At 46.5% G+C, this 27,630-nt stretch overlaps 1 protein-coding gene across 1 annotated transcript in view; it reads left to right on the forward strand.

The window, feature by feature from the left end:
* The first annotated feature begins 504 nt into the window (after positions 1-504).
* NT5E (5'-nucleotidase ecto) overlaps positions 505-27,630 on the forward strand; it is a 40,155-nt gene continuing 13,029 nt past the window's right edge. The window contains exons 1-3 of the mRNA XM_045543964.1: positions 505-950; positions 18,165-18,387; positions 21,814-22,002. Of these exons, the coding sequence (XP_045399920.1) occupies positions 612-950; positions 18,165-18,387; positions 21,814-22,002 (751 nt within the window). The 5' untranslated portion in view covers positions 505-611. The remainder of the gene's footprint in view (positions 951-18,164; positions 18,388-21,813; positions 22,003-27,630) is intronic.

Consider the following 27,630-nt stretch of genomic DNA (forward strand, 5'->3'; position numbering starts at 1 on the left):
TGCGTTCTGGAGCCCATCTCACAGCGCGCTCGCTCTCACAGCCAGGAAGCGCAAAGCGCTCGTCTCGCCCGCCTGGCTCTCACTGCTCTCTCCAGCCCTCCTCCTCTTTCTTTAAGGCCCTCTCCTTTCCCTCGTTCGCTCTTTGAAGTACTGAGCTCACGCAGCCACGAGCCCAGCACAAACCATTCCGCTTATAGAAAAATCTGCCATAGAAAGAGGCAAGAATCAGCGCGGACCCACGCGCGGGGCGTCCCCTCCAACTCCTCCCCCGCACCCCCGCAAGAGCAGCCCACCAGCGTGGGACTGCGGGCGCCCGGGCTCCCCGCTCGGCTCCCGCCGGGAACAGCCTCCCCACTGTGCCTGCGGGGAGCGCGTGCCAGCCGCCAGCCCAGCCGCGCCCGGCCGCCCGGGGTGCCAGGGTCGGGTCGGGTGACGCCGCGGGCGTGCGCCCGGCCGCGGGGCAGACCTCGGGGCTGACGGAGGGCCCGCCCCGGCTCCGACCTGGGCCCCGCCCCACCGCCCGGGCGCCCGGCCCTGGCCCGGCTAGTCGGCTGGCACTGGCCGGCTCTCGCCCGGCTGCCCGCGTCGCGCTCGCTCCACGCGCCGTAGCCATGTGTGCCCGGGCCGTGCGGGCGCCCGCGCTGCTGCTGCTCGCTCTGGGCGCGTCGCTGTGGCCCGCGGCCGGCGCCTGGGAGCTCACGATCCTGCACACCAACGACGTGCACAGCCGGCTGGAGCAGACCAGCGAGGACTCGAGCAAGTGCGTCAATGCCAGCCGCTGTGTGGGCGGCGTGGCTCGGCTCTTCACCAAGGTGCAGCAGATCCGCCACGCCGAGCGCAACGTGCTGCTGCTGGACGCCGGGGACCAGTACCAGGGCACCATCTGGTTCACCGTGTACAAGGGCACCGAGGTGGCTCACTTCATGAACGCCTTGCGCTACGATGCCATGGTAAGACCCGAGTCCCCGCCCGGGGTAGGAGTCCCGGACAGAGAGCGAAGCTGGGCTGGAGAAGCACCGATGGCAGAGCGTGGCAAGCCTAGGACCAGGCGCAGGGAGATGTGAGGTTAAAGTGAGATTCTGGCCAATGTGCCAGGTGGATGCAGACATAGAAGTCCCTTGGAGGGTTCGTCTTAAACAGATATTACTGCGCCCTCACTGTGAGATGGGAGTACTTAGAGGAGCGGGACCCAGGCCTGACTACCAGGGGGTTCAGCTAGGGTACATAGGAGCATTGACAATTACCGAGTGCTAGGGACTGAATTAGGTCCCTCACGCATCTCTCATTTACTGCTCGATCTTTCAAAAAATGCTTTAGCTCAATTTTATTGAAAGGTAGACTGAGGGTCAAAGAAGCTGAGTAAATTTTCCAGGTCACCATCCCCCAAAAAGGGAGATGTGATATGAATGGAATTGAGATCGCTTTGACTCTGGAGTACGGGCACAATTAAGCTCACAGCTTTGGGGTAGATTCCTGGCTCAGTTACCTTCTGTGTGATCTTAAGCAAGTTATTTACTCTCTCTGTGCCTCAGTTCCATCCTCTATAAAATGGGGATAATATTAATAATTGTATTTACTTCAAAGCATTGCCTGCACATAGTATCCTCTGTATAAATGTTAGTTCGGAGACACAGTATAGGTTTAAAAAGAGAAACTTCAGAGAGGACCAAAATGATGAAATGCTGGGGTTTCAAAGGATTTCAAAACATCAGCTGGGCAGCAGAAGAGTCCAACTTAAGATAAAGGGTTCTTAAAGCATGTACAAGAGTTTAGTCCAAAGTCCCCAAATGCTGTGGTAAAGGCAATGCTTTGTTTGTTGGACTAAATTAGGGGGGAGGGGAAGGAAAAGAAAAGAAAAAGAAAGAAAGAGAGAGAGAGAGAAGAAAAGGAAGGGAGGAAGGGAGGAAGGAAGAAAGAAAGAGAAAGGAAGGAAGGAAGGAAGGAAGGAAGGAAGGAAGGAAGGAAGGAAGGAAGGAAGGAAGGGAAAGAAAAGAAGGAAGAAAGGAAGGAAGGAAGAGAAAGAGAAAGAAAAGAGAGAAAGAGAAGGAAGAAAAAAGGGTTACATAGTAATAAATAAGTGTAATGGAGATGCATATATGGTGGTTGTTTTTTCATGTCAAACCACCACCCAAGTTTAGCCCTGTGGAAAAGCCTCAACTGAAGGGATTCAGCGAGATTGTGGAGAAACTAGGGACAAAATTTAAGAGCTTTGGAAGAGGAAAGACAGAGAAATCTGTGGGGTCCCTGGGTGTGGAAGTTTGGGGAGGCGCAACAGAAGGCTGGCAGTGTGCTGTGTGTGGAAGAGCTCAGGGGTCAGGAGAGCACAGTGCTATGTAATGTTTTTCCTCTGGAAACCTGGAGAACCGAGGACAGGAAAAGATGATAAGGGGGCACAGTTATTTGATTTTATTGTTGTTGTTTTCTTCCCCTCCCAACAAGAAAGCTCATTTTAGAGAAATGAGAAGAAGGGAGAAAGCTCCCTCTGATGTGCCGTGTTGGTTATGAGCCTATCAGGGACAGTTCAGCAGATGGCTGAGCCCTCAGAGCCCACCTGGAGAGCTCACCACCGTCCGGACTCACAGAAAAATCATAGGTCTCAAGAACTCTGTGGTCTCTTCACATCTTAGCTAGACTTGCCTGATGCTTTGCACGCAGCAGTGACAAAATGAATATTTATAGAATTGAATTGGTACTAGCCTGTGTCTCCACTCCCTCCCTCCCTCCCTCCCTCCCTCAGGAGGGTAAAAGAAACCCTACAAGAGTTTGTTTTATTTCACATATAAACTACAGCTTCATCTACTTTTCTTTTTGTGACACCCTTTTCTCCACAGTTGTATAAATTCCTTTTGGTGAAAAAAAAATGGAGAATTTCTCGTTTTCCCTAATGAAAATATTTCCCTCTTTAGATCCAATTGAGCTCACAGTGTTTGTTAATCGTCCTGTCAAATGTTTATAATAAGACTTCTGGGTCAGGTCAGAGCAGTCTGCTGCAAGTTATAGCCCATCTCCTCTGTGAATGTTTAGAATACTTTTTGTTGGATGGAATTACTTTCAAATTTCTTTCAAGTTGAGCTCAAAGTAATTGGATTAGGGCCCGAGGAAAAGGGAACTACTTATATAATGTTGGCGGGGATAAAGAAGTGGAGGGGGTCAAGTGGCTACGTTGGTGGTTGCGTTCCTGAAGGCATCTCCTCAGGACTTGCTCTGTGAAGTCTGGGGGTTTGCCAAGCATGATTTGACCGGCATAAAATCCTAGTTCTTGCAGTGCTAAGGCATGTGGTAAGGCTCCTCCCGATTCCTGTTTTACAGAGATTTTTCACTGTCATTTTGCTTATATTACACTAACCCTCTAGGAATGTATTGCTATTCTGATATAAAGGTTCCCCCACCACAGCCACTGTCCATCTGGACGCTGGACGTTCAGATGAGGGTGGAAAACAGCTGTGGAGGGGCATCTCCAGTTCCCCAGAAACTGGACCTGGTTTGGGGGCGCCCATCCAAGGACTCAAGGGTAGGGAGGACAAAGAGGAAGGCCCTAGAATCTAGTTTAGCCCGGGAGTTCCCTAGAGCAGGGGCCCCCGAGGAAGTGTAGACTTTCTAGACCTGCTGAAGCAATCCCAATTGCTGTGCAGGCCCCAGGGTGAGCCTGGAGACCCCAGACCCACTGCTAGGCAGAACGCTGAGAAAAGGATTGCAAAAACTAGTTGGTGCAGCTGTCTCAATGGAAGGACTGGTGTCTCCTGATGGATGAGGAGGACAGGTGGATGCACGGGCGTGTGTTCAGCCTGGTTACGCTGTCTGAGCCTCATGTTCCTTATCTGTACAATGGAAGTGGTAACACCCATCGTGTAGGATTTTTATGAGCAATTCATGATACAATAAATGTAAAAATTCCTAGCCCTCTGCTGGCTCTTAATAAGTGCTCGCCAAATGTTAGTTCTGTGTGCTCTGGCAGGAAAAACTGTGAGGGAGGGAAGGTCTGGAGTTTGCGTCTGTCAGTTTATCTGATTCTGACACCCTGGCACAGTCTACCACCTCCCCTGCACCATCTTTTCCCATTGTCTAAACTATTTTTTTTATATTTACTCCTTGAGTGGACTTATAAAATCTCCCCAAAGTACAAAACCAAAGGGATTCATCTCCAGAGGTGGGGTTCTCGCCATCAAGACAGGCTGTAAGGAAGAGAGCTTTGAGCGGGTCTCTTGTGCCCCCTAGAAGTGTGGCCTCCTCTCTACCTGGCCCCTGCTTCTGAGGCCCCGGCCACCGAGCCCACCTCCTGCCCAGAAGACTGAAGCCTTGGCCTTTGCCTTAGCAAATTGCTCCCTAATGCCAGAGCCAGCAGCAAGGAGGGGACCATGGCCCCTGCCTTTAACCCACCCAGGGGACAAGTGAGTCAAACAGAGTGGCCCTTTGGTCACCATCCTCCCTTCCACATAGACAACCATTCTAATGGATGTGATGGACCATATACAGCTTTGTTTCTATGTGTACTTGGCAAAACCTTTGTGTGCTTCTATTTTTAAATTATGTGACTAGTCCTGTTACTCAGCCCATTCTGTTTCTTACTTTTGTCCTAAGCTTGTTGTTTTTATGATTGCTCCATGTTGCTCTAGAACTGCTTATACCCACACATCAGGGTGCATCGTGTTCTCCACATATTTTACCCATGAGCTCCCTGGCTGATGGGTTTGCAGATGGCCTTCAGCTCCGTGTCTCCACGAATTGTGCTGCTCCAATAGCTTCCTGCGGGTCCCCCCGTGAGGATTTCTGTGGGATCCAGACCCAAGACCAGAATTGCTGGTCACAGGGCAAGTGCATGCTTACTTTGACCAAGGACTGCCAGACTGCTTTCCTGAATGACTAGCACTGTCTCCTCTCCCCAACTCACTCCCACCCCCAAACAGGACACGGAAATCCCTATATCTTTACCCATACGTTGTAGCATTATCCAGCTGTCCAGTAGTTGTAAAGTAACATCACATTATTGTTTCATCTGGTATTTTTCTAATGACTAGTGAGTTTGGGCATTTATTGATACGTTTGTTAACTTTTTGGATTTCCTCTTCCCTAATTGGATGGTCAAATCCTTTGCTCTATTTTTAAATTGAATTTGCTCTCTATTTCTTAACTTTCAGGAGTTCTAGGTATTGATCTGTGATCAATTTCAGACATTATAAATATCTTCTGATGATATTACATCTATTAACTTTGTCAGTGTTATCTTCCATTTAACAGAAATCCTTCATTCATTTGGAGTATTTTTTTTTTTTTTTGCGTTGTGCTTTGTGCTTTTGAAAGTTTATGTAACAGTTAGCTCATCTGAAGCCTAGCATCTCCAGGACTCCTCACCAGAAATTCAGAGATCACTACTGTTCTTGCTACCTTTTAAGAGATAAATCTACAATCTGTGGCTATGGCATTCACTTCTCAGTGTCACCAGCTCCTCATGGATAAAATAAGAGGGTTGAACCAGTTCATCTTTGAGGTTCCTTACCTCTCTGAACAACTGGAGCCCTGAGAACTGTTTTGATTCAGAGTAGGGGCTGAGGGTGGGGCAAAGCAGTAGAAGCAGGAATGTATGGCTGGAGCAGCCTGGATGGCAGTGAGGGGCAGAAATCCTGGCAGGTGAGACTATGTAAGCCTTAAGGGCAGCCTGAGAAGTTTGGGCTCTGTTGTCATGGGAGCCACAGAGTTTCTGAGTACAGGGTGACTATAATACAAAATAAATATTCGGTCTTTGTCATCAGTTTCTGCCACAGAGCTCCTAGAAACCTAAGGATTTCCTAAGCAACAGAAATGTCTTTTGTTATTCATAATGAGCCCCTTTGATAATACCTAGGTTTATGCCCCAGGTGACTTAAGGGAGACCCTTAGATGGCCTCAGGGTGGGGCTAGTTACCAGAAAGACCAAGTGATTAGAAGATTAGGGAGTTAGAACTTTCAGCGCCTCCCACCAACATCCAGGAAAGGGGTGTGGGGCTGGAGATTAAGCTCTTTACAAACTCTGTAACATTTGATGAGCCTTTGGGAGATGGCCCTGTCCGTCTCTTCATCTGGCTGTTCATCTGTATCCTTTCTAATATCCTCCATAATAAACCAGGAAATGTGTTTCCCTGAGCTCTGTGAGCCAGCCTAGCAAGTTAACTGGACTAAGGAGGAGATCACCGGAGCCCCCAGTTTATAGCCAGTTGGTCAAAAGCACATATCACATCCTTAGGCTTGCAATTGGCATCTGAAGTAGGGGGAGGTCGTATGGAACTGAGGGATCCTACACTATCTCGAGATAGTGTCAGAATGGAATTGAACTATGGAACACGCAGTTTGTGTCATCTGGAGAATTGCTGGGTGTGTGGTGAAAAAACCCACACATCTGGTCCCACAAGTGTTGACTGTGAGAGTTGGAAGAAAAAGGTTTGTCTTCTCCTTTACACTTTTGTACACTAAAGAGATCACTGGTGGCTGGAGATCCCTGTCTAGCTTCAGGAAGCTGAAGTTGGTGGCTGGTCACCAGGAAGACCATCCCATGATTAGAGGGTTAGAACTTACAGCCCTACTTCCGGGGAGGGGAGGTGGGCTAGAGATTGAGTTCAGTCACCAATGACCCATGATTCAGTGAATTATGCCTTCCTAATGAAACCTCCCTGAAAACCCCTAGATGACCAGGCGCAGAGAGCTTCCAAGTTTGTGAACCTATCGAGGGGCTAGGAAGGTGGAGCACCCAGAGAGGGTATGGAAGTGCCTTGCCCTGTGCACCTCTTCCATTTGGCTGTTCCTGGGTTGTAGTAATAATACACTGGCAGTAGCAGGTAACGTGCTTTATGAGTGCTATGAATTGTTCTATCTGATTATCAAACCTGAGGATAGCGTCATGGGAACCTCCGATTTCTAGCCGGTTGGTTAGAAGTACAGGTGGCCCAGGACTCTCGCCTGGCATTGAAGTGGGGGCAGTCTTGTGTGACTGAGCCTTCTAATTTGTGGGGTCTGACGCTAAGTCCAGGAAGATAGTGTCAGAGTTGAATTGGATTGTTGGACACCAAATTAGTGGTCACAGAGAATTGGTTGATGTGAGGGACAAAACCTCCCAGCTACGTAGGGAAAATCACAGTTTTAGAAGATGAGCAGAGATGGATGGGAGGGGGAAGACCCCAGGGAAGAGGCTGGGCAGCAGTCCAGGTGCGAGACAATGAGGACTGTCTGTGGTCACAGGGAGGCTGAATCCACGAGAACCAGTTTCAAAAGGCGGGCAGCGTGGTATACGGCAAAGGTGAAATTGGGGGTGATACTGGGATGGAGTTTAGTTCCCTTCTTACCACCGAGAACCTGTGGACTGTGAACAGGTTGTTTACTCCCACGAAGCCTGCACTTCCACATGTGCAAGATGTGTGGTGTAGTCTGCACCCCGCAGGTTGTCGTGGGGGTTAGAAAAGACAATAATGCTTGTAAGGTGCCGAGCACACGGCCGACCCACGAGAAGTGCTGGCTGTGCTCCCCTTGTTTTGGCAGGGGGCGCTCAGGAGAGGGCGTAATCAAAAGATGACTCCAGGGGTTTGAGCAGGGGACAGGGCACCAGGAGGGTCAGCAGGCTCTGATGCTGCCCCACGGGAGTGCGATTCTTCTACTGACGCTTACCCCTGACAGCTGAGGCCTGCTATTTCAAGTACTAAAAGGCTTTTCTTGGCCGTACTGGGCACGATCAGACTCTGCAGGGCTGTGGCAGACAGCAGCGGTGGAAAGAGGTTTGGACAGGACGTCAGGACACCCAGGTTTTACGTCTTGGCTCTTGTACTCGTCAGCTATGTGAGTTTGGCAGTGGTGTCCTCGTCTGATCTGCTGCATGTCACTTCTCAGCGCTGCAGCCTCTGCCCAGCCCTCTCTCTTGCTTCTAATCTGCCAGCATAACTTGGTTTGTCTCTGGGCTTGATGTACACACAAGTCTAAGTTTGCTGGACAACTCTCTTATTTCTCCTTCACAGTTGCTTTTGGGTGGAGCTGCTATTTCCTGGTGGAGCAATAGCTTAGGGCTTCTCCCAGCGCCTCCAGCTGGCCTCTGCTCCCAGATGGGGAGGGTCCCAGGATGCTCTGTGCAGTGTTGCTCTATTAGCAACAGAAATGACAGCCTAAGGAAGGGGACGAGGATGAACCCAGTTTTGAGTCTGTTGTCTTTGGGGCTCATTTATTCTTTTAGACCACAAATATTCATTCAGCACTACTATGTGCAGGCTCTCTGCTAAGTACTGAGAACAGTCACTAAGCCCTGCAAGGCTACACTTACTGTTCACAGGACAGTGGAGGGGGCAGTGCCCACTGAGCCTTTCTTCACCCCATAGAGAGGCTGGGTAAGATCTACAAAGGGGAGAGGATGAACAGAGCAAAGCAAAAGCGACTGAAATTCTAACACCTATGCTTGGGGGATTCTCGAGCTAAAGATCTGGTCTGCAGAAGATACAACATCAGAACCTCCTATTTGCCTACGCCCAAATAGACACCATGTTTCTCCTCCGCAGAAAGCTAGTCCCTAAAAGAAGAGAAGTCACCTTATATTCAAGTGCTTACAAGGGCTCTCGTGTCAAGCGAACTCTCAGAATTACTTGATCTTCAATAACAAAGCCCTGTTTGGAGGAAGATAAATGAGCAATGCTAGGTTGGGAAGCTTGAAAGCGAGATCCTGGTGGCAATGGTATTTTTAAAAAGGCAAAGACAATCAGTAATTGTTCCTAGAGCTCAGATCTCAGAAGCTGTGAGTGTCTAGGGGTTTGTGGATCCCAGGCCTCAGAGACGGGAACAACCCTCCGCCCCCTACTTCCTGGGGCTGTGGCCTCAGGCCGCTGCTTCCTTCATTCCAGCCTGAGTTCCAGACCAGAAAGGGGCTGGGCCAGACTGCTCCGCAGGGGAGGAAGGAAACAAAGGTAGCTTCTTAGCTATCTTGTCCTTGTCCTAGCATCGGTGTTTTCTTAACTGAAAATTGGAAAGAACCGTACAAATCACAAAGCATATTGGCAGCTTTCCATACACCACTCACAAGTACATTTGAATGCTGTATAAACTCCTTCAGTGTTTATTTTCTTCACATAACTAGAATTTGAATATTCTCTTGATACTTCTTTTCCCTGCCTTGAATAGTTGGTTCTCCATGTATAATCCAGACATTAGCTGGAGCCCTCTAGCCCCTCAGAGATGTAGTTAAACTTTCCTGGACCCTGGTTAGTTGAGCAGTTAATTCTAAATGTAACATTGATATGCATATTTTGCATTATGGAGAATTTGGACATTTTTCCCCCATACAGAAAAAGTGAAATGCTGTCTGTTCAGTACTTGTTCATTTATTCATTCTTTCAACAAATGTTGAAGTGCAGGTGAGCTTGGTTGGGCCCTAGGGTCCTTTCTGCTGTTCAGTGGGATGCCACATTCACCTGTGGGGCTGACCTGCCCGGCCCAGGACTGCAGGGACGGAGGGCAGCCCAACATCAGAAATGGGCAACAGTGCCAAAAACGTATCAGCCAAACCAAAGGTCATTTGTAATCCTCCCACCTTAAGGATGTTGTGGAGTGTCCCTGAGTGACTGGCAGGTGAGCCCCATTGTATAATAGACCAGGCTGTCTTGCTAAGCCTTGGCTTATAGGACTTCCTGCAACCACTAGTCCCTAAGGAATGAGGTAGTATGCAAGGGACTAGCTAAGTAATTGTGCTGCAAACTTCTGACAAATAGCTTTGGACTAAAAAAATTTTTTTCTTCTGCATCATGTATACTACACTGTTCTTAACGCTCCTTTCCTTTGTTTCTCATCTAATATTCCTTTGCTTTCCTTCCAACATGCCTCTTGTCTTCACTTGGAACATTTTTTACTACTTCACCCCTCTAGTTTCCCTTCCCTAACCTAGCTCAGCCTAGTATTTTTGGCACTCAAACACCTGAAATGTTGCCTGCTGTTTAAAGCCAAAAATAAATGAAAATTTTAAGGACAAAAGGAAATTTGATTCTTCTGTGACTCAAAATCCTTCTGTTATTGTTAAATGAACTCTGCGGAATACAGTATGATGTTTTTAATACCTTATGAAGGTATTTCTTAATATTTACATTTGTTGTGGATAGTTTATGAAAGTCCAGTGGCTTTGATGAAACCCCTTTCAACTAAGAACCAGAAGGTCATATGAATCAGCAATGGAATAATGAGGATATTCTAAGACTTCTGATGTCAAGTTTCTTGTTTTGATTATGAAAAATACCCTGCAATTAGGAGTGAGGGAGAGCTTGTGTCTAAAGTTCGGCTTGGAGTTCACATGAATTCTGTATACAGGCCAAAGACTGCCTTCCCTTTGAGGATAAGCAACGTATCTCTATTCATTGATTCATTTCCAATGCACTATAATGCTAAAAACAATTCAAAATAGGAATCAATTATCATCTCTTGGATACCAAATTAAATGGAAGATACCTAGTACCCACTCAAGTTGAAATGCCAATAAATGCATGATACCATAACGGTACGCTCCCCCACCCCTTTCTCTGTTCTTGGCAGATGACGATTGACTGAATCAGTCTTTCCCACTGAGTTTGGACTGAGCCTCAGAATCCTACTTATTCCTACACTGCAGGGAGTTATTGGCACTCAACTAGAGATGGCCTTGAGATGAAATTATATTCCATCCTTGCACTAAGATAATAATTATAAGCATGTAATCTACTTACTGGCTTTTAACAGCAGTAAAATACATCTTTAGCAAGTAAAAAATGCCAAAGGCTATACTTCTAAATAAAGACGGCAGAATCCTTCTGACTTTTCTCTCTTTACCACTTTTGATCCACAAAGAGTATGGCTAGAATATGCAACTGAATTCAGCAGTCACACCCAAACGCTGCTGGCTGACCACGCTGCCTCTGCGGTGACATGCCAAATTGTATGTTTTTCTTTCCCAAAGCTCTTCCTTATTCACTTGCTCTCTTCCTGTAAACACACACTCCCAGCGGTATTGAGTAAATGGACGAATGGAAGAAACAGTGAGAACACTGCGTAGGATGAGAATGAGAGGAATGAAAACACCTGGCGTGAGGGCAGGTCGGAGGTGGTGGCTGACACAGGAACTCGGGTCCAGGCCTGAGCCTTGGTGCTGGTCTGTGTGGTCCGCAGCGGGACACGCAGAGCTCAGTGGCCATCTGGTGGCCTTCTGTGAAGGCCTCTCGTCTTGTTCTTACATGGAAATCTCCAACTTCCTGATTTCCCCAGGTACAGTGGATTAATCACAGCTGTCTCTCTTTGTTATTAAACAATTAAACAATATGCATTATTTGATCCCCATAATCCATTTTAAGTTATCTAACACAAATACTTTGTAAACATTACTGAGTGAGTGAACAGTAGCTAATGGTTGTGTGGGGCAGGGGGACACAGAGTATTAATTCCCGAGGCTGGAGCTACTGGTCCCTCAGCCCCTGGTCCAGGTGCCCCTGGCGGCCTCATCTGTAGCACCTGGCATTCTGTGCAAGTATCGTTTTCTGTGTGTGCTGTTGTGGCAAAAAGGTTACAAGACACAGTCTTTCTGTCCTCAGGTACCAAACTGGTAAACAGTTGCATCTGAAAGCCTCTGATGAATGAACACAACGGCCACAGTGATAATTTTAGCAGGAAACTAAGCCACAGAAAGCAAGCAGGCCACAAAGCCCTGAGAGCTGAAACAGCCTCGCAGGCCGAGAAGCAGTTCGTTAGGTCACATCTCGGCAGGGAAATGTGTGTGCCCAGATTATAAAGCTGTGAGGAGCTCCTGATGCAGCATCGTCGGCTAGTTTGTCTCAAGCTGTAGCAGAATTTTCATTCTGAGGGTTACCAGAAAATTTAGACTTTTTTCAAACATTGAGATGACCACTGCCCCCACTTGAAAGCAGGGGTTACAGACACTGCGGAAACACAGCGGCCTGGGCAGGGCAGGCGGGTCGGGCAGAGGGCCCTGCGCTCTCGCCCTTTTCTTGTTTCGGGAGGCACTTGGTGGAGTGGTCGGGAGGGACTTGGTGGTTGCTCCCCATGCCCTCCCCATAGCTCTCCGCTCCTCCCGATCCGCTGGCCCAAGAGTCCCCCTGCCAGGTGAACCACTGCAGAGAAGGACACTTACCCCGGTGACCCTGTGAGACAGCCCTGAGGACACACATGGTGTCAGGTGTTGGAAACATGCAGAGGAATAGTGGAACCTGGGGCAGCCCAATCGTCCCTGCCCCACGCCCTCGTGTCCAGCAGGTACAAAGTCCTGTCGCTTCCACTCCTGCACCGTCCCCTCAGCAACTCCTCCCCACCACGCTCCCACTGCCCCGCTCCACCGCCTCACCTCTCCCTGGACCATCCCAGAGGCTTCTGGGCAGTCTCAGGACCTGGGGCTCACACAGCTCCGCTCTGTTCCCCAGAGGCAGCAGACCCAGCTTCCCAAAACACACCCTGACTGCCTCCTGCCCCCGCAGTAAATCTCTCCAGCGCTTCCCCCTTCCCTCTGAAATGAAAGTCCTGACTCCTCCCACACCATACAGACCCTCCCTGATCTCCCAGGGAAGCGCTGAGCTGCATCATTTTTCCTGCCTAAGTTCCAGGTGCCCTCAGTTCCAGGGGCACTAAATCACCCAGATGCCACAAGCTGCTTCCAACACAGTTCAAGCATGAATTCCTTGAGCTGCCTCCATGACACCACCACTGCGGACATCTCTCTCCATTGGTGTCTCTAACAGCACTTGTCCACTGTGACTGTCTGTTCACACATCCGCTGCCCCTGTGTCCTCAGTGATGCCAGGCAAGCGCTGGCTGGCACCAGTGCCCAGCAGATGTTTGCAGAATGAATAATAAAATGCTCACTCCACCTGCTCCTTTTAAATGGGCTCCATTTTACTCTATGATTTAGTGTGTGAGCTGCTAAAACTTTTCAGAAGAAGGCAGGATATGAAACAAACCTGGTAGATAGATAGCACAATGAAGCAGTGTCTTCGTTGAATGAGAGAAACCAGGTTGCTTGGAAGCAGGTGAGAAGCTTGGCCAACTGCATCCCAATTCACAGCCTGACCCCTCAGAACCGCCTCTCATGACAGTACCACAGCTTTTCTTGTTTTCATTTCCTGTGTTTTAATTTATGTCACCTTTATATTTTTACTCATATCTTATTGGCTGTTTGTGAATGGAACAATTTTTTTTTTAAGTTTGCTAAACTGTTCTGTGTGAGTGGAAAGTTTTTCATATAAGATCATCAGTTTTTTTTTTTTAAAGAAAAAAAGTGTTTTAGGCTTTCTCCTGCATAAAGAAAAAGAAAGTGGTTGAGGTGAGGAGCTAGGGGTGGACCATATGCTCACATTGTATTTCTATGATTCTGGTGTTGGAGATACTGAAGGTAATTTTGCTAGGCCCAGCTTATATTATAGAAAAATACACTTGGTGAAATTTAGTGTTTGTGGTAAAAATATACAAGATTGTCACAAGGCTAGAATTGGTGAATCAATAACGTTAGTGAATGAATGAGCTGAATATTAGAAATGAAATATTTGGAAAGCAAGAGAGTGAGGGCATAAGAATATGATTTAGGGTCATGGAAATCACCCACCTAAGGTGATGGTTAAACAGTAAGTGGCAAGTTAAGAGTTGAGCTACAAAAAATGTACAAGCACACGTAAAGCAAGTTGCATGGGAACTTCCAGAGAGGACCGAAAAAGGTGGAATGAGATTATCTGCTCTGTTCTGTTGCTCCTTCTTTTGTTGCTCAATGTTCTTCTCTTGGGCAATCTTTTCCTGAGATATTTTTGTTTCGTTAATGAAAATAATATCAGTGAATAGATAAGACTGGTTTACTTAACACATTTCCTGAGTCCCGCTGTGGCCAGCGTGTGGGGGGACCTGGGTATACTCAGTGGCATGAGCCTCCCCAAGAGCTTATGAATCATTAGGTTCTGAGAGGTGCAACAGAAGAAAGACAGGTAGGGGAAAGTTGAGGTGGGGAAATGAAAATATGAGTTTCTAAAGAAAATAAATATTCACAAAGGAATTTGTCTGCATTAATTTTTGTAGGAAAACTTAGCTGTGTATAGAAAGAAAAGATAGTTGTTGTGGTTCTTCTGTCCGTTCATTTATTCACTCAGCAGTGCATCTGCTGCGCGTCAGAGGGGCTGGCTACTCTGCGGGCAGGTGACAGCTCTGCTAGGGCTGCACGAAGGTGGCTGTCAGAGAGAGGAAGGACATCTAACTCAGGGAGCCCGATGAAGGGCTCTTGGAAAGCCTCTCTTCCAGAAGCACTGCAGGACTTCAGGAGTCAAGCCATTAGTTGAATAAGTGTAAAGAGTTGAATGATGTGAAGAAGCAATATTCTATTCTATTCTGTCTTTCTATTCATCCATCTATCATCATTTGTGTATCATTTACAAAGGGACAAAGAAAAGTGAGATCACAGGAAACTACAAGTAGTTAGGATTTTTTTTTTTTTTTTTTTTTTAGTGTTCCTGTGCAAAGCCCTTTACAGCCGAGCACAGAGGTTAGGAGCTTTGGAATCAAACATAAGTGATGCTAGTCCCAGCTCCACCACTTACCGATTGTGTGATCTTCAACAATTCATTTAACTTATCTAGATCTCAGATTTTCTCTTCTGTAAAATGAACACAGCAGTCGTGCCAACCTCACAGATTGTCTATGCAAACTCATTTTCTTTGATGCTGGCATGGGGCAAGTGCTGGCTCATTTTTATTACCACGCTTGTTTGTTTATTCATTCACTGCCTTTCCAGAGAAACTGCGGTTTAGAAAAGTGTCCCGGGTCACTGCTCATCAGTGGCGAGCCAGTCCTGCCATGCGGCCTCGCACAGTAAGGGGGGCTCAGAAACAGAGATGGAGGGGAAGCAAAGCCTGGTCTCAGAGAGCCTGCGGTCCCTGCTCAGGATGTTGAAGTTTATCATACAGGCAGTCTCTGTAGGAGTTTAAGGTGGAGACTGACAAGGTCAGATTTGCATTTGAGAAAGATTATCCTGGCAGCAATATAAAGAATGGTTTGGAGAGGGGAACAATGATAGCCAAAAGCCCCATCAGGAGCTGCTGCAGCAGTGCAGGAGCCAGTGGGAGGCGCACACTGAGACGGTGACGGTGGCCGGACGGCAGGTAAAGGGTGAAGGGGAGGCACACTGGGGTCCGAGGGAGACGGGAGAGGGAGGGACTCCACGGCTCCAGGGTTTCTGGCTACTGGCTGGGTAAATGGAGGCACCGTGGGCCAAGATGGGGAACACAGGGAAGGGGCTTTGGGCACGGTAAGCCTGGGGCACCTTTGCGACACTGGGGGGAATGTCCACATGGCAGTTGACATAGAAGGCAGAAGAAAAGTCAGGGCGACACAATTGCAAAGATGTGGAAACAACCCAAGTGCCCGTCAATCCATGAGTGGATTAATAAAATGTGGTATATGTCTACCATGGAGTACTACTCAGCTATAAGAAACAGTGATGATATAGCACCTCTTGTATTTTCCTGGATAGAGCTGGAGCCCATTCTACTAAGTGAAGTATCCCAAGAATGGAAAAACAAGCACCACAAAGTACTCACCATCAAATTGGTTTTAACTGGTCAACACCTAAGAGCACATATAGGAATAACATCCATTGGGTGTCAGGCAGATGGGAGGGGGGCGGGGGGAAGGGAATATACATGCATAATGAGTGCGATGCGCACCATCTAGGGGATGGACACACTTGAAGCTCTGATTCGGGGGGAGGGGGGACAAGGGCAATATATGTAACCTAAACTTTTGTGCCCCCATAATATACTGAAATAAAAAAACTAAAAAAAAAAAAGAAAAGAAAAGAAAAGTCAGGGCGAGAGACCTTCAATTTGGAGTTGAAGGTGTGAAAGGGAATGAGATCGTTGAGTTAGTCCATCCGTAGCATTGAGCACCATGACGTGGGCTCCTCTCCCCACGGGGGAGGAGAAGTGGAAAGACAGAGTCGCTGCTTTCTGGGGGGCTACACTCAAGTCAGGGTGGGGAGGAAAGCAAGACACAAAACAAATAAGTGAAAGCAATAATTTCCTCTATTGCCGAATGCTAGGAATACAATGTTGCTGGTAAACTGCAAGGTGGCTTGACAGTTTGAATAATTTTCCGTGAAGAACTGTAGAAATTTTCATTAAAAACAAAACAACTTTACAGTTAAGCAAGATAGTTATTGTCATATAACAAAGGAGATATTTCAACATAGGAAGAAACTATAATGTTCTAAGAATAGAAGGGAAAAAAAATAATTACCCAAGACTGAGAGCACCTTTAAGACTAGATTAGCTTTTACGAGGGAAGTTAAGGTAAGAGGAAGACGTAAAAATGGGTAGATCATCAGAGATGGGGGAAATGGCAAATTCAGAAATGCTACATTTGGCCGGGCGCAGTGACTCACGCCTGTAATCCTAGCACTCAGGGAGGCCGAGGCGGGAGGATAGCTGGAGATCAGGAGTTCCAGACCAGCCTCAGCAAGAGCGAGACCCCGTCTCTACTAAAAATAGAAAGAAATTAGCTGGGCAACTAAAATAGAAAAAAATTAGCCAGGGGTGGTGGTGCATGCCTGTAGTCCCAGCTACTCAGGAGACTGAGGCAGGAGGATCACTTGAGCCCAGGAGTTTGAGATTGCAGTGAGCTATGATGACGCGACTGCACTCTAGCCCATGCAAAAGACCAAGACCCTGTCTCAAAAAAAAAAAAAAAAGAAAAGAAAGAAATTCTACATTTAATAGGGGAGACATGTATGTGGGAATGTAAAGACATTGTGTTGCTTTTTCTGCATAAACACGTGCATATGAGGATGTCTGCACAAGCCCTGGAGCCACAGACTCCTGGTGAACACCCATGTGCCAGGGGAGGGGGCCGCCGTGCTGAGCAGGAGAGGCAGCAGGCCCTGGTGGCCCAGGAGCACCCGGTCTAGCCAGGAGACGGAGGCACAGGAAAGGCCGGCCAACAGGCCATTGCAGTGTGGAATGAGCGAGGAAGGAAGAGGGTGGGGAGATAAGAGAATGAACAAGACCCCTGCTTGGATGGAGGGGTTACCAGCCAGCATTTCAGGCCTGTTCCCAGATGACCCGCAGAGTGAAGCAAAATTGGATGTGATATTTAGAAAATTTGAGGTTCAGTGGTGTTACGTACTAAGTTAGCAAAATAGCCTTGGCAGCCAGCGCAGGCAGGCAGGTAGCCAGAGAAGACGGGTTTATCCCAGAGGCCGTGGAGGAAGCGATGGAAGGTTTTCTGGGGAGGGTGGCCGGCCTGTCACATGTTGTTGGTATGACCCCTGCATGGACCTTTCTGCGCCCTAGGGGGCATGCGACACGGCAGCCTGGGGTGCTGTTGCACCCAGCAGCCACCCCCAGACCACTGAGCAGTGGGAGGGAGGGAGCAAAAAAGGTGGGAAGTGAGGATTGCTGGACACATCCCTGCTCCTCCCGAAGCCCTGCACGCAGAGTGGGTGGGAACCTGCTGAAGGTCCACCAGGGAGTTCTTCACCAGACATGAAACTGCTGGGAAGGGAACGCAGGGTGCTCAGATCTGCTGGAAGGAAGAAGCCAGAGCCGTGCTGTAACGGGGAGACGCTGGCTCCTGCTTGCCCTTGGGGATCTCCGTGTTCCCAGATGCATTAGAGAGAATAAGCGACTGTGGGGCCTTAGGGGAGTGTGACCGAGGAGATGCAACCAGGAAGGAGGCCTCTGGTCCCCCTTGACGGGTCCATGCATTCCGGGTTGCCCTTTGCTGTAGTCCTGGTGCTGTTAACCCTTCTCCCCAGCAGACGCTGTTTGAGCGACTGGGTCTGAAATGTGGATTTATGAGAAAACAGAGCGTGGAAAGGCTGGGCAGAGCCTGGGAAATGCGGATGTTCAAACCTGCGCCAGGTCTGGGGGTGGTGCACGTGGACGTCTGACAGCTCTCCAGCTGCTGCTCGTGCATGTTGGGTGACCCCACCCTCACTAGGTGGGGTGAGACCTGGGTAGCAATTCTCAGCCAGCCTGATGACCTGAGTGTCCCTGGGTCCGACCCCAGGGCTCCTGAGTAAACTCTCTGCAGGTGAGGAGGACACAGGCCTCGGAATCTGTCTCGTGGAGTCTGGCCAGTTTTGGGAGCCGCTGAGCTAATGTAATGTTTTTTTAAGTATGCTTTTATCAGGACCTAATTCTTTTTCTCTTTCCCCTTTTATCCAGGCGTTAGGAAATCATGAATTTGATAATGGTGTAGAAGGACTGATGGATCCACTCCTCAAAGAGGCCAAGTTTCCAATTCTGAGTGCGAACATTAAAGCAAAGGGGCCACTGGCATCTCAAATATCAGGACTTTACTTGCCGTACAAAATTCTTTCTGTTGGTGATGAAGTTGTGGGAATTGTTGGATACACTTCAAAAGAGACCCCTTTTCTCTCAAATCCAGGTATGTTCTCCTTTTACGGCACACATTGCTTGAAAATAGAAGCACTAAATCACAGCTTGGCGCAATTTTTACAGACTGTAGATAAAAGTGGGAACAACCGGGCGAGAAACGTACTGAGGATGACACTGCTAAGACCGTCTGGTGGACTCGCCATTGTTCTGAGTTACTTCTTCAGGACATTTCCTCTTCTGCTCAATGAACTTCTTTGTTAACACAAACAGTATCTTTGTTTAATCCAGTGCATTCAAAATTGGAAGAGAACACCATTTATATCCAGTGCGAAACAGTACAGATTCATTTGCTGGGGAATGAGAGCCCTCAAATGCACTGCCTTCTTCCTAGGGAGCCGGGGAGCCCAGAGCTGGGGTTTCACCTCAGCCTACCTTATCTTTCCTTTTTTAGCATCATTATTACATGTCTAGTTGACTCTCCTTTCTCCCTTTTCATTATTTATCTCTTGTTTGAATGATGTTCTTGTATCTGGCTTTCTGGGAAATACATATATTTTCTTGAATGGCCTTATGATATATATTCTAATGTATATCTGTCTCATATGTCTGTCACATATGTATGTAATAACACACACACATATGACCATTCAAGAAACAATTTGATTGGCCGGGCATGGTGGCACCTGCCTGTAGTCCCAGCTGCTTGGGAGGCTGAGGCAGGGGAATAACTTGAGCCCAGGAATTCAAGGTTCACTGAGCTAGGCTGACACCACTGGACTCTAGCCTCGGCAACAGAGTGAGACCCTGTCTCAAAACAAAAAAGGAAATTATTTGGAGCCACTTTTATAGGAATATTTTGGCAGTGAGAACAAAAATGACATTTTCTCTAAACTGTCCGAATTTCCAAATTAAATGTCTTTCCATATTTGAAGAAAAAAAGGGAAACTAGGACCTAGTGTTATCCAGAAACAGTTTTCATAATTGATACAGGACATATAATTAACAGTTCAAAAAAAAATCTGTATTTATTTTTGCTGTCGTTGTTAAGTCCAGGCCGTTGGAAACACCAACCAGAGGGTCAGCTGTGCTAGCCCTGGGCAGTGAGCTGAGCAGGTCCTGCGGCCGGAGGGCGGCAGCGGGGGAGGCAGGGTGGGGCGGCTGTGGGAGCGGCCGTGAGTGAGAGGAGTGGGAGGTTCTTGCTTAAGAACTCCTGCTCCTGGGGTCAGGTAGCCTTGCTGAAGAGCCACCTTGGCCTGTTGAGGATGTGTAAAGCATCCTGGGGCAAAGGACATTCCAGAAGTGAGGTCCGAGTCACCTGCTAGGGCGCATGCTCCATGAGGGCAGAGACATTAACTGTCTCATTTGCCACCCGATGGACTGTGCACAGTGCCCAGAATGTGGTAAGTTCTCAGTAAATGTTGCTGGAACGATCAGGTGAGAGCAGGAAAGCGTAGGGACCGCAATCACAAAATAGCAGATAGTTCAGTTTCCTGGAACACGGATTCTGAGCAGGGAAAGCTAAAAACTGGGTCAGGGCTTGATTCATGGCTGAGAAATTCAGCTGTGCTTTGGAGGAAAGTATTATTGTCCCTTCTCTAATAGTCACCACTAAGAAGGTAGGAGATGGGGGTGTTGAGGGAGAGACACGGGGGCTTCAGAAATCAAACTATCCCAGCTGGGACTCTGGCCAGTCTTTTCCCAGGCTGTAACAGAGAGGGGATCCAAAGGGATAATGCTTTTTCCAGCAGCTCCCAGAAGAGAGGGGCTGCATCGCTCAGAGCCTAGTGTGGGCAAAGGGGTGGGGGGAACAGAAGGTTCCCGGGAGTGCCAGTTTGTTCCAAGACCACAGGCCCCGCAGCCCAGCATGACTTCTTCCTGCAGATCTCTAGCCCCTAATCAGGCCCAATTCTCCCAGTCCTAGCAGCCTGGGCATCCACAGGCCATTTCTAGCACATGCATTTATTTTAGCTCGGTAATGAAATTTCTGTAATACAACTCTCCTCACAACATCTCAAAATATATTCCATGCTTTGTATTATATAGGTGATGCCCGGTCCTTGTGAAGTTTGTGAGGAAAACACATTCCTTTGTCCTCAGAGGCATCTCTCTGAACTTTTTTGTTCCTTCTCGCCAGCCAAACCAAAGTAGGGGATGGCAGTATTCTCTCAACATGCGTTCATTCCCCTGAGCACCTGTCCATGTGCCAGGAACTGTTTTAGGCACCAGGAATACTGACCAACAAATTCTTGCCCTCTGGAGCTTACATGTTCAGTGGGAGAATAAAATAAAAGAGTGAAATGTTTGTTATGTTAGAAGGTGGTAAGTGCCATGGAGAAGCAGGAGAGGGAAAGGAAAGCGAGATGCGGGGGGGTGCGGGGGGAATGCACCTTGTCATTTTAAAGGGCTGCTCAGGGAAAGGCTTATAGAGAAGGCAACAGGTCACCATGGGCTTATTGGGGTGACCAGCAAGAAGCAGATTATCCATGATGTTCTGATGACAGACAATGGTGGTAAAGCTGTCACAACTCCTGGTTTGTAACATTGCCTGTGAGTTACTGACAACATTGCCAGTCCAACACGTCTGTGAGCTGCTGATTTTCAGGCTGTCAGTTCTTAGCGAGATGTTACTCATTTTTTGGCGTGTTCAGTGTAGTGCTGGTTTAGAAGTTAGCATACGTGAGTCTAGATCAGCCGGAGGACTCCCTTGTAGCAGAGTACTGGACAAAACTTCAGGGCAGCATGTCTGTCTGTATTTGCAGTCATGCCAGTCACAGCTGTAAGAGCTCAAGGCTTGCTGAGGTGTGGTTGCAGAGCCAGTAGGAGGAATCAGGCATCTTGCTGCGTTCAGGCTATGTAGTCAGACCCGTGCTCACCAGTGGATCCCGACAGGCGATCGTTTATCCACTAAGTGGGGGGAGTAAGCAGCCAGTGAAGAACGTACACACTTCCAGTGCCAGCAATACTTAGAAGGCCCCATTTAACGCAGAGCTCAGTAATGCTGCAATGCTGACAGTAATTTAAAGTGAACAAGACAAAATTATTACCTGCCACGTTAAAATTGGCATTCAAGGACCAATGCTGACAGTTGTAAGTTATCCCGAATTTTCAACCCATGCCTTGGAGTTACTAATACTGTTTTATACATCATGCTTATGTGCTCAGGCATTTTCTGCATTGGTATTATGGAAGTCTAGATATAAAAACATATACAAACAAATCATATCTGAAGCCTTCTCATACTTTGAGATGGAGCTTGAGCAAAATAATATCACCCACAACCTTAAATTAATGCAACATAAAGTGAATGTAATTGAGGATATTGATTTGAATTTTTATTTACTTCTTAGGGGATTTGTATTTAACACATAAATATATTTTTTTCTTACTTAAGATATTGGCATGTTAGTACATACAATAAGCAAAATAGTAAAAATTGTTGTTAATAAATGTCCATTTTCTTTATTTCATTCCTTAGGAACAAACTTAGTATTTGAAGATGAAATCACTGCATTGCAACCTGAGGTGGATAAGCTCAAAACTCTAAATGTGAACAAAATTATTGCACTGGGACACTCCGGTTTTGAAATGGATAAACTCATCGCTCAGAAAGTGAAGGGTGTGGATGTCGTGGTGGGAGGACACTCCAACACATTTCTTTACACAGGTAACCATTCCAAAAGGATCCCGTGGGCCAGGATGGCCACATAAGTGAATTTGTCTCTTTTGCCTTTGCAACTGTTATTATTATTTTTACTGATATTTAATATGTAATATATGTTACATAATCTAAAATACTCTAAATATGTAATACACATTGAATGGCAACAGATGTAAATCTTACTCAGAGACTACTAAGAATAGTTTATTAGTTTCACGATTATAAGTCAATTCCACTTATTTATGTATATTATGAACATAAATAAAACATGTATGAAACATACATGTACTGTGTATATAAAACAAAAAGATTACTGAACCCCAACCAAAAGTCAGTTTATTATAGACTCATATCAAAAAGTAGCATGTCATGTAAAACAATTTAAGCATAAACAAAATAACATAAATAGGGTCTTTATAGCCCAGGGTGATGGGATTTGATGTGTAGGTTGCACAGGTAGCAGAAGCTGGAAGCGGGTTTGAGTCCTAGCTCTGCTTTGTCCTAGGACTGCAGGAGTCTGGAAGCCCATGGCCCCTGGTGCTCAGGCGAGCGTGCGCTCCCACCACCTACCCGCCTCACCAGCCCCCTCCCCACCTCTCTCTCTCTCTTCTTCTCTCAGCTTGCGGTTAGGTAGTTCCAGTTAGAAAGCCTCTTTTATTTTTTTTTTCCGTTCTGAACCTACGACATCCGCAAACTTTAGAGCCTGCTTCCATCTTTCCCACTGCCCCCACTTTAGTGCACGTTCTCAGTGTGGGTAACGTTGCAAGCGCACAGCTGGGAGCCCCTCAGATAGCTCCGGGAGGGTTACATGGAGGGCAGAGCCCAGGCCAGAGATTCTCAGGGCGGCTGGGCAGCACTGGGCAGCGGTGAAGATGCTGAAGTCCCACCGACCCGCCAGGAACCCATGGTGACATCCTGTCTGTGCCCGATTTCCCTCTTCGGTGGAATGAGGGCGGGGACGAGAGTTCCTATTGTAAAGTGTCACTGTGACGCGGGTGATGTAGGTAAAAGGCCTCAGGACACTAGCCGTTCTTCTTTCAGCTAAGTGTCAGCTCCGTGGATAAGACCTGTGTAAAGTCCTCCCCAAGGCTTTTCCTGCCTTCCCTCTGAGGCTGTGTCAGAACCCTGGGACACACAGTGGGAGCTCCATGTCTCCTGCCCCTCATCCTTTAGAGTAGTGGCTGCAAACTTCTACAGCTATGATCCAGAGTAAAAACAGCATTTTACGTGAAGACCCAACACACATACATACATGTGTGTGCTGTCACATACAAACACACACAGGACATACCCATGTACACACACATACACATACACACACGAGTGAAAGACAGCTTTCGCAAAACACCTGGATTGCACCCTGACATTTTCTGTTCTACTGTTTCATATTTTTTAACACCAGTTTCTACTTATTAAATTAATTTTCTTGTAGTGTAGCTAACCCACATTTTTAAAAACTCAGCTTCACATGAGGCAGGACCAAAACAGTGCGTGAACAATCAAAGGAGTCCCACTCCTCCACCCAGATGCTGAAGTCATTGCTGTGCCCCTTGACATATCTTTACACCGTCTTACTCGACAGCGTCTTACAGCAACAGTTGGTCATCCATCCCCAGCCTATGGTGTGTGCCCATCAGCTAGTGTGCCCTGACAGGCCCGAAAACATTGGATGACTGTATCCGGCTTCCCATTAATTCTGCAGCTTGTCCCTTTGTTCCTGTAACCATATAGTCACCCCTTAGCATCCACGGGGGACTGGTTCTGGGAATCCCTGTGGATACAAATCCCTTGTATGAAATGGCATAGTATTTGCATATAACTTATGTACCTCCTCCCAGATACTTTACATCATCTGTACATTACTTATAATACCTAATACAATGTGAATACTATGTAAATAGTTGCTATACTATCTTGTCTAGCGGATAATGGCAAGAAAAATAGCCTGTGCGTGTTCAGTACAGATGAAACTGTGCATTTTTTAAAAATATTTTTTGTCGGCTGTTGGCCCACAGATACAGAGAGCCAACCGTATGTGCCTTGCTGAGTAGAGAAATCTAGTTAATGACGAATGACTGGATGAAAGAAAGATTTGAGGATAAAAATTATAGTTTGCTTATCCATAAATCTTGAAGTAGATAATTACAGTCTCTGAGAAAACTGAGATAACTGAGTCTTAGTCATTTATTGCACATTTCATGATTGCTTACCAAGATTAAACTTGTTCTCATGAAAATCTTTGATTTTTGATACTCATTGTTTTGAAGAGTGAACTTAATTAAAAGTAATTCCAGGACACAGTAGGATTGAGGCATGTTTGCCTATTTAAATACATTTTCCCCACCTTAAAAAAAAAAAACAAAACTACACTGAATCATTTTATGGACTTTCCGTAAAGTTAAAATAATAAATCTGTTAAATATGATTAATTAAAAATAGTTTAATATATCCCTTGGAATTTTAAATCTTACTGAGAACCATTACAGTGCATACAGGACCCAGTATACACACACACTGGAAAGAAAACTTTTCCAGAGCACTTGGATTGCACCCTGATACTTTCTGTTTTGTTATTTAATTTTTTAATGTCAGTTACTGCCCATCACATTAATTTTATTGTATCGTAGCCAGCCTGTATTTTTTAAAACTCACCTTCACATGAGACATGACTAAAACAATTGCCTCCAAATGTTGATAGTCATTCCAGTGTCTTTTGATTCTAAGAACGGTGCTCATGCAGATATCCCTAGCATTGTGTGCCCATTGTCACGGCAAAGGGTAGAGGAGAGGACGTCCCCCTACCAGGCTTACAGAATGTTAATGCAAATGCTTTCTCTAAAGGAGTTAAATGCTACAGTCACGAACTGGTCCATTTTGTTGTCTTTAGAGAATAAAGTAGTAAAGTGAGTGCAGGTTGAAGCCTGCAGCTGGAGGACTCTGTTCACTGTGCCACCTTGAAGGGACTCCCAAGATGCTGTCTCTCTGTTTGCCTCCCAATATTGTAACTGAATTTTTGATTCTGCAAGTCAATCTGACTAGCTGTGGCTCTGGGTGAGTGTAGGCATCAGTTTCAGTATCTGCAAAGTAAAGGGGTGAGAATTGTTAATTCTGTGAGCCCTTCCATCCTGTTCCCTAGAAAGTCATCCATGCATAGAGCCTTACTTTGCAAAATTTAGGGAAGTAAAAAAAAAAAAAAAAAATTGGTACAACACCTTATAACTTCCTTAGGCTACTGCAGTGAGCTAATGCCTGCACCTGCTTTGAGGCACAGATCACCTGCCCCCTCCTCATCACTGCCATCTGATGGCCTCCAAACAATCTCCCCCATCCCCAAGAATTTAGCACTCAATTGCCTATCTTCTTCTCCACTCCAGCTCCTACCTTCATCCTGGCAGGGTGCCATGTGGCTGGCTGATCCAGTACTGAGGCTCAGAGTCCCTTGAAGCCCTCAACCCCATGACTGTCACCTCCACTCCATTTCAGCACCTTCATTTCTGGGGCCACAGCCTGGACTTGGTCATCTCCCAAAACTCCACTCTCCAACTATCTTGTCACAGCCTCCTATCCCTAAAGCTTTCTCACCCCCTTATTCCTTTCAGAGCTGGCCTTCAGCCATATTAAACCTCACGTCTGTCGAACTCCTCTTTCCCTCCCAGTCCAGCTAGCTGCATGTCTCTCTTCTTGCTAGCCTGGAAGCATCCATCCTACTTTGGGCCATGCCGTGGCTGACACACAGAAGGAAAGGTGTCCAGTATAGTTGAATGAATGTCAACAAGTGCTGTTTCTTTAAAAGTAAGATTTCTTTATTTGATGGATCTGGCTGGGTTTTTTTATTATGTACCTAATTTTCATTGCTTCTGGATTTAGGCACACATTTGTTGAATATAACATTCATTCTTATTCTTATTTAAAGAACAGAAATTATTTTAATGACTACAGAATTTTGCTCTTAAAACAAATGGAGTTCACAACATAATCATAGATCAGACAGACCAAGAACCTGCTGCGTGTTCTTCCCGCTGCCCCCAGGGCAGGTGCACGGTCTGAAGGGCTGGGTGCATGTTGGCTGTGTTAGAATAAGTGACGGAGGGTGAACGGCTGTGGTTGGTGTTTGCAGTCATTGTCTATATCCCCATCAATTTTCATCCTTGTAGTTTAGATAATCTTGCCCTTTGGAACAAGAAGACCATTTCATTATTTACCACATTCACAGGACAGGGAAGGAAACAGTCTCCAACAAAGAACCATTTCCTTTGGGCCTTCTACAAGGACTGCTGACGTCTGTGGTTTACTGAGTGAGCTGGGAGAATCAGCCGAGGGGCAGAGGTGTGGCTGGAGGCTTCAAAGGTGATTTCCCTTGGTCTTTTTGAATGTGGCAGGCACAGGGACTGACTTGTTCCAGTGGTCACCCACTCGGGTCTTTTCAGTAAACCTCTGGCCACGGCCCAGTCTCAGCACCTGCTTCCTTTACAGAGCAAAGCTGAGCCTTCTGGTGAGCGATTTCTGCAGCCACACAACACTGATCAGTCTTAGCTGTCTCAGGAAACTGCTTTTCAAGGCAAAGTGAGACTGTCCAAAACCAAAATCTAGAAAGAATGACTATAAAACAAATGACAGTCAAGGTCATGTGGCAGGGTTGAGTTATAAGGAAAGCTGATGACCAACTAGTGTGCAATCGTAAGCCCACTCATACCACGAGGCGCAAATTGCTTCCTGGGACCAAAGTTTGTGTTTCCTTAATTTGCTGCTTGCTGGTCTTCCGCAAAGGATCTCATTCCTCCCACTTTCACTGGGCAGTGGCACGGGGTGTGGAAAGGGTTTGGGCTCTCACAGATCCAGCTTCCTCCCAGCTTAGTCACTCCTGGCTGTCTGACCTTGGACAAGTTACTTACCCACCCTGAGCATCAGCTTTCTCTTTTTAAAAATGGTAACAGTTATGCAGCTACCTCAGAGAGTTGTAGGGATTAAATGAGGTCATATATGAGCCCTAGGTCCCAAGACAAATGTATCAGTTCTCTAATATTCTGTGTGTGTGTGTATACTCTGTCTATATATATTGTATATATGTTAAATAAGGCAATATATGAGCAGAACGGGACCCTAGAACATAGTAGGTTTATGACATATATATAGCCATACAGTTAGGGAGAGAGAAACAGAACCCAATAGGCTATATTCTATTGAGTTCGGTTTCTCTGAGGAACTATAGTACAAAAATATTTTACTGAACAAAATGGTTTCTCCTTAAAGTGTACTCTGACACCCTCATCACTAATCATACATATATTTTTTTTAATTCACAAAAATTGTATTGGTTACTACCATAAGGTAGCGGGACTACAAATAATTTTTTTTCTTCTCCATTTGCCAAATATTTTGTAATGCTAGTTTTGCTTTTATAATATTTTTTTAAAAATAACCTCTCTAAATCCTATAAACGTAACCATTAATCCTAAACTTGAACTATTATAAATATTTTTGTTAAACAAGAAAAGAAGGTATCCTAAATTTAAGAACCTAAGCCAAATTCACAAACGACCCAGGATCTCCTCACCTGTCAGAGGCGGGAATCCAGGCACGCGGTGCTTGGACAAGCAGCCCAGGTATGCACTCGGTTCTCTTGCCCTCCCCCAG

This window comes from Lemur catta, chromosome 2 (assembly GCF_020740605.2).
Source record: "Lemur catta isolate mLemCat1 chromosome 2, mLemCat1.pri, whole genome shotgun sequence".
NCBI lineage: Eukaryota > Metazoa > Chordata > Mammalia > Primates > Lemuridae > Lemur > Lemur catta.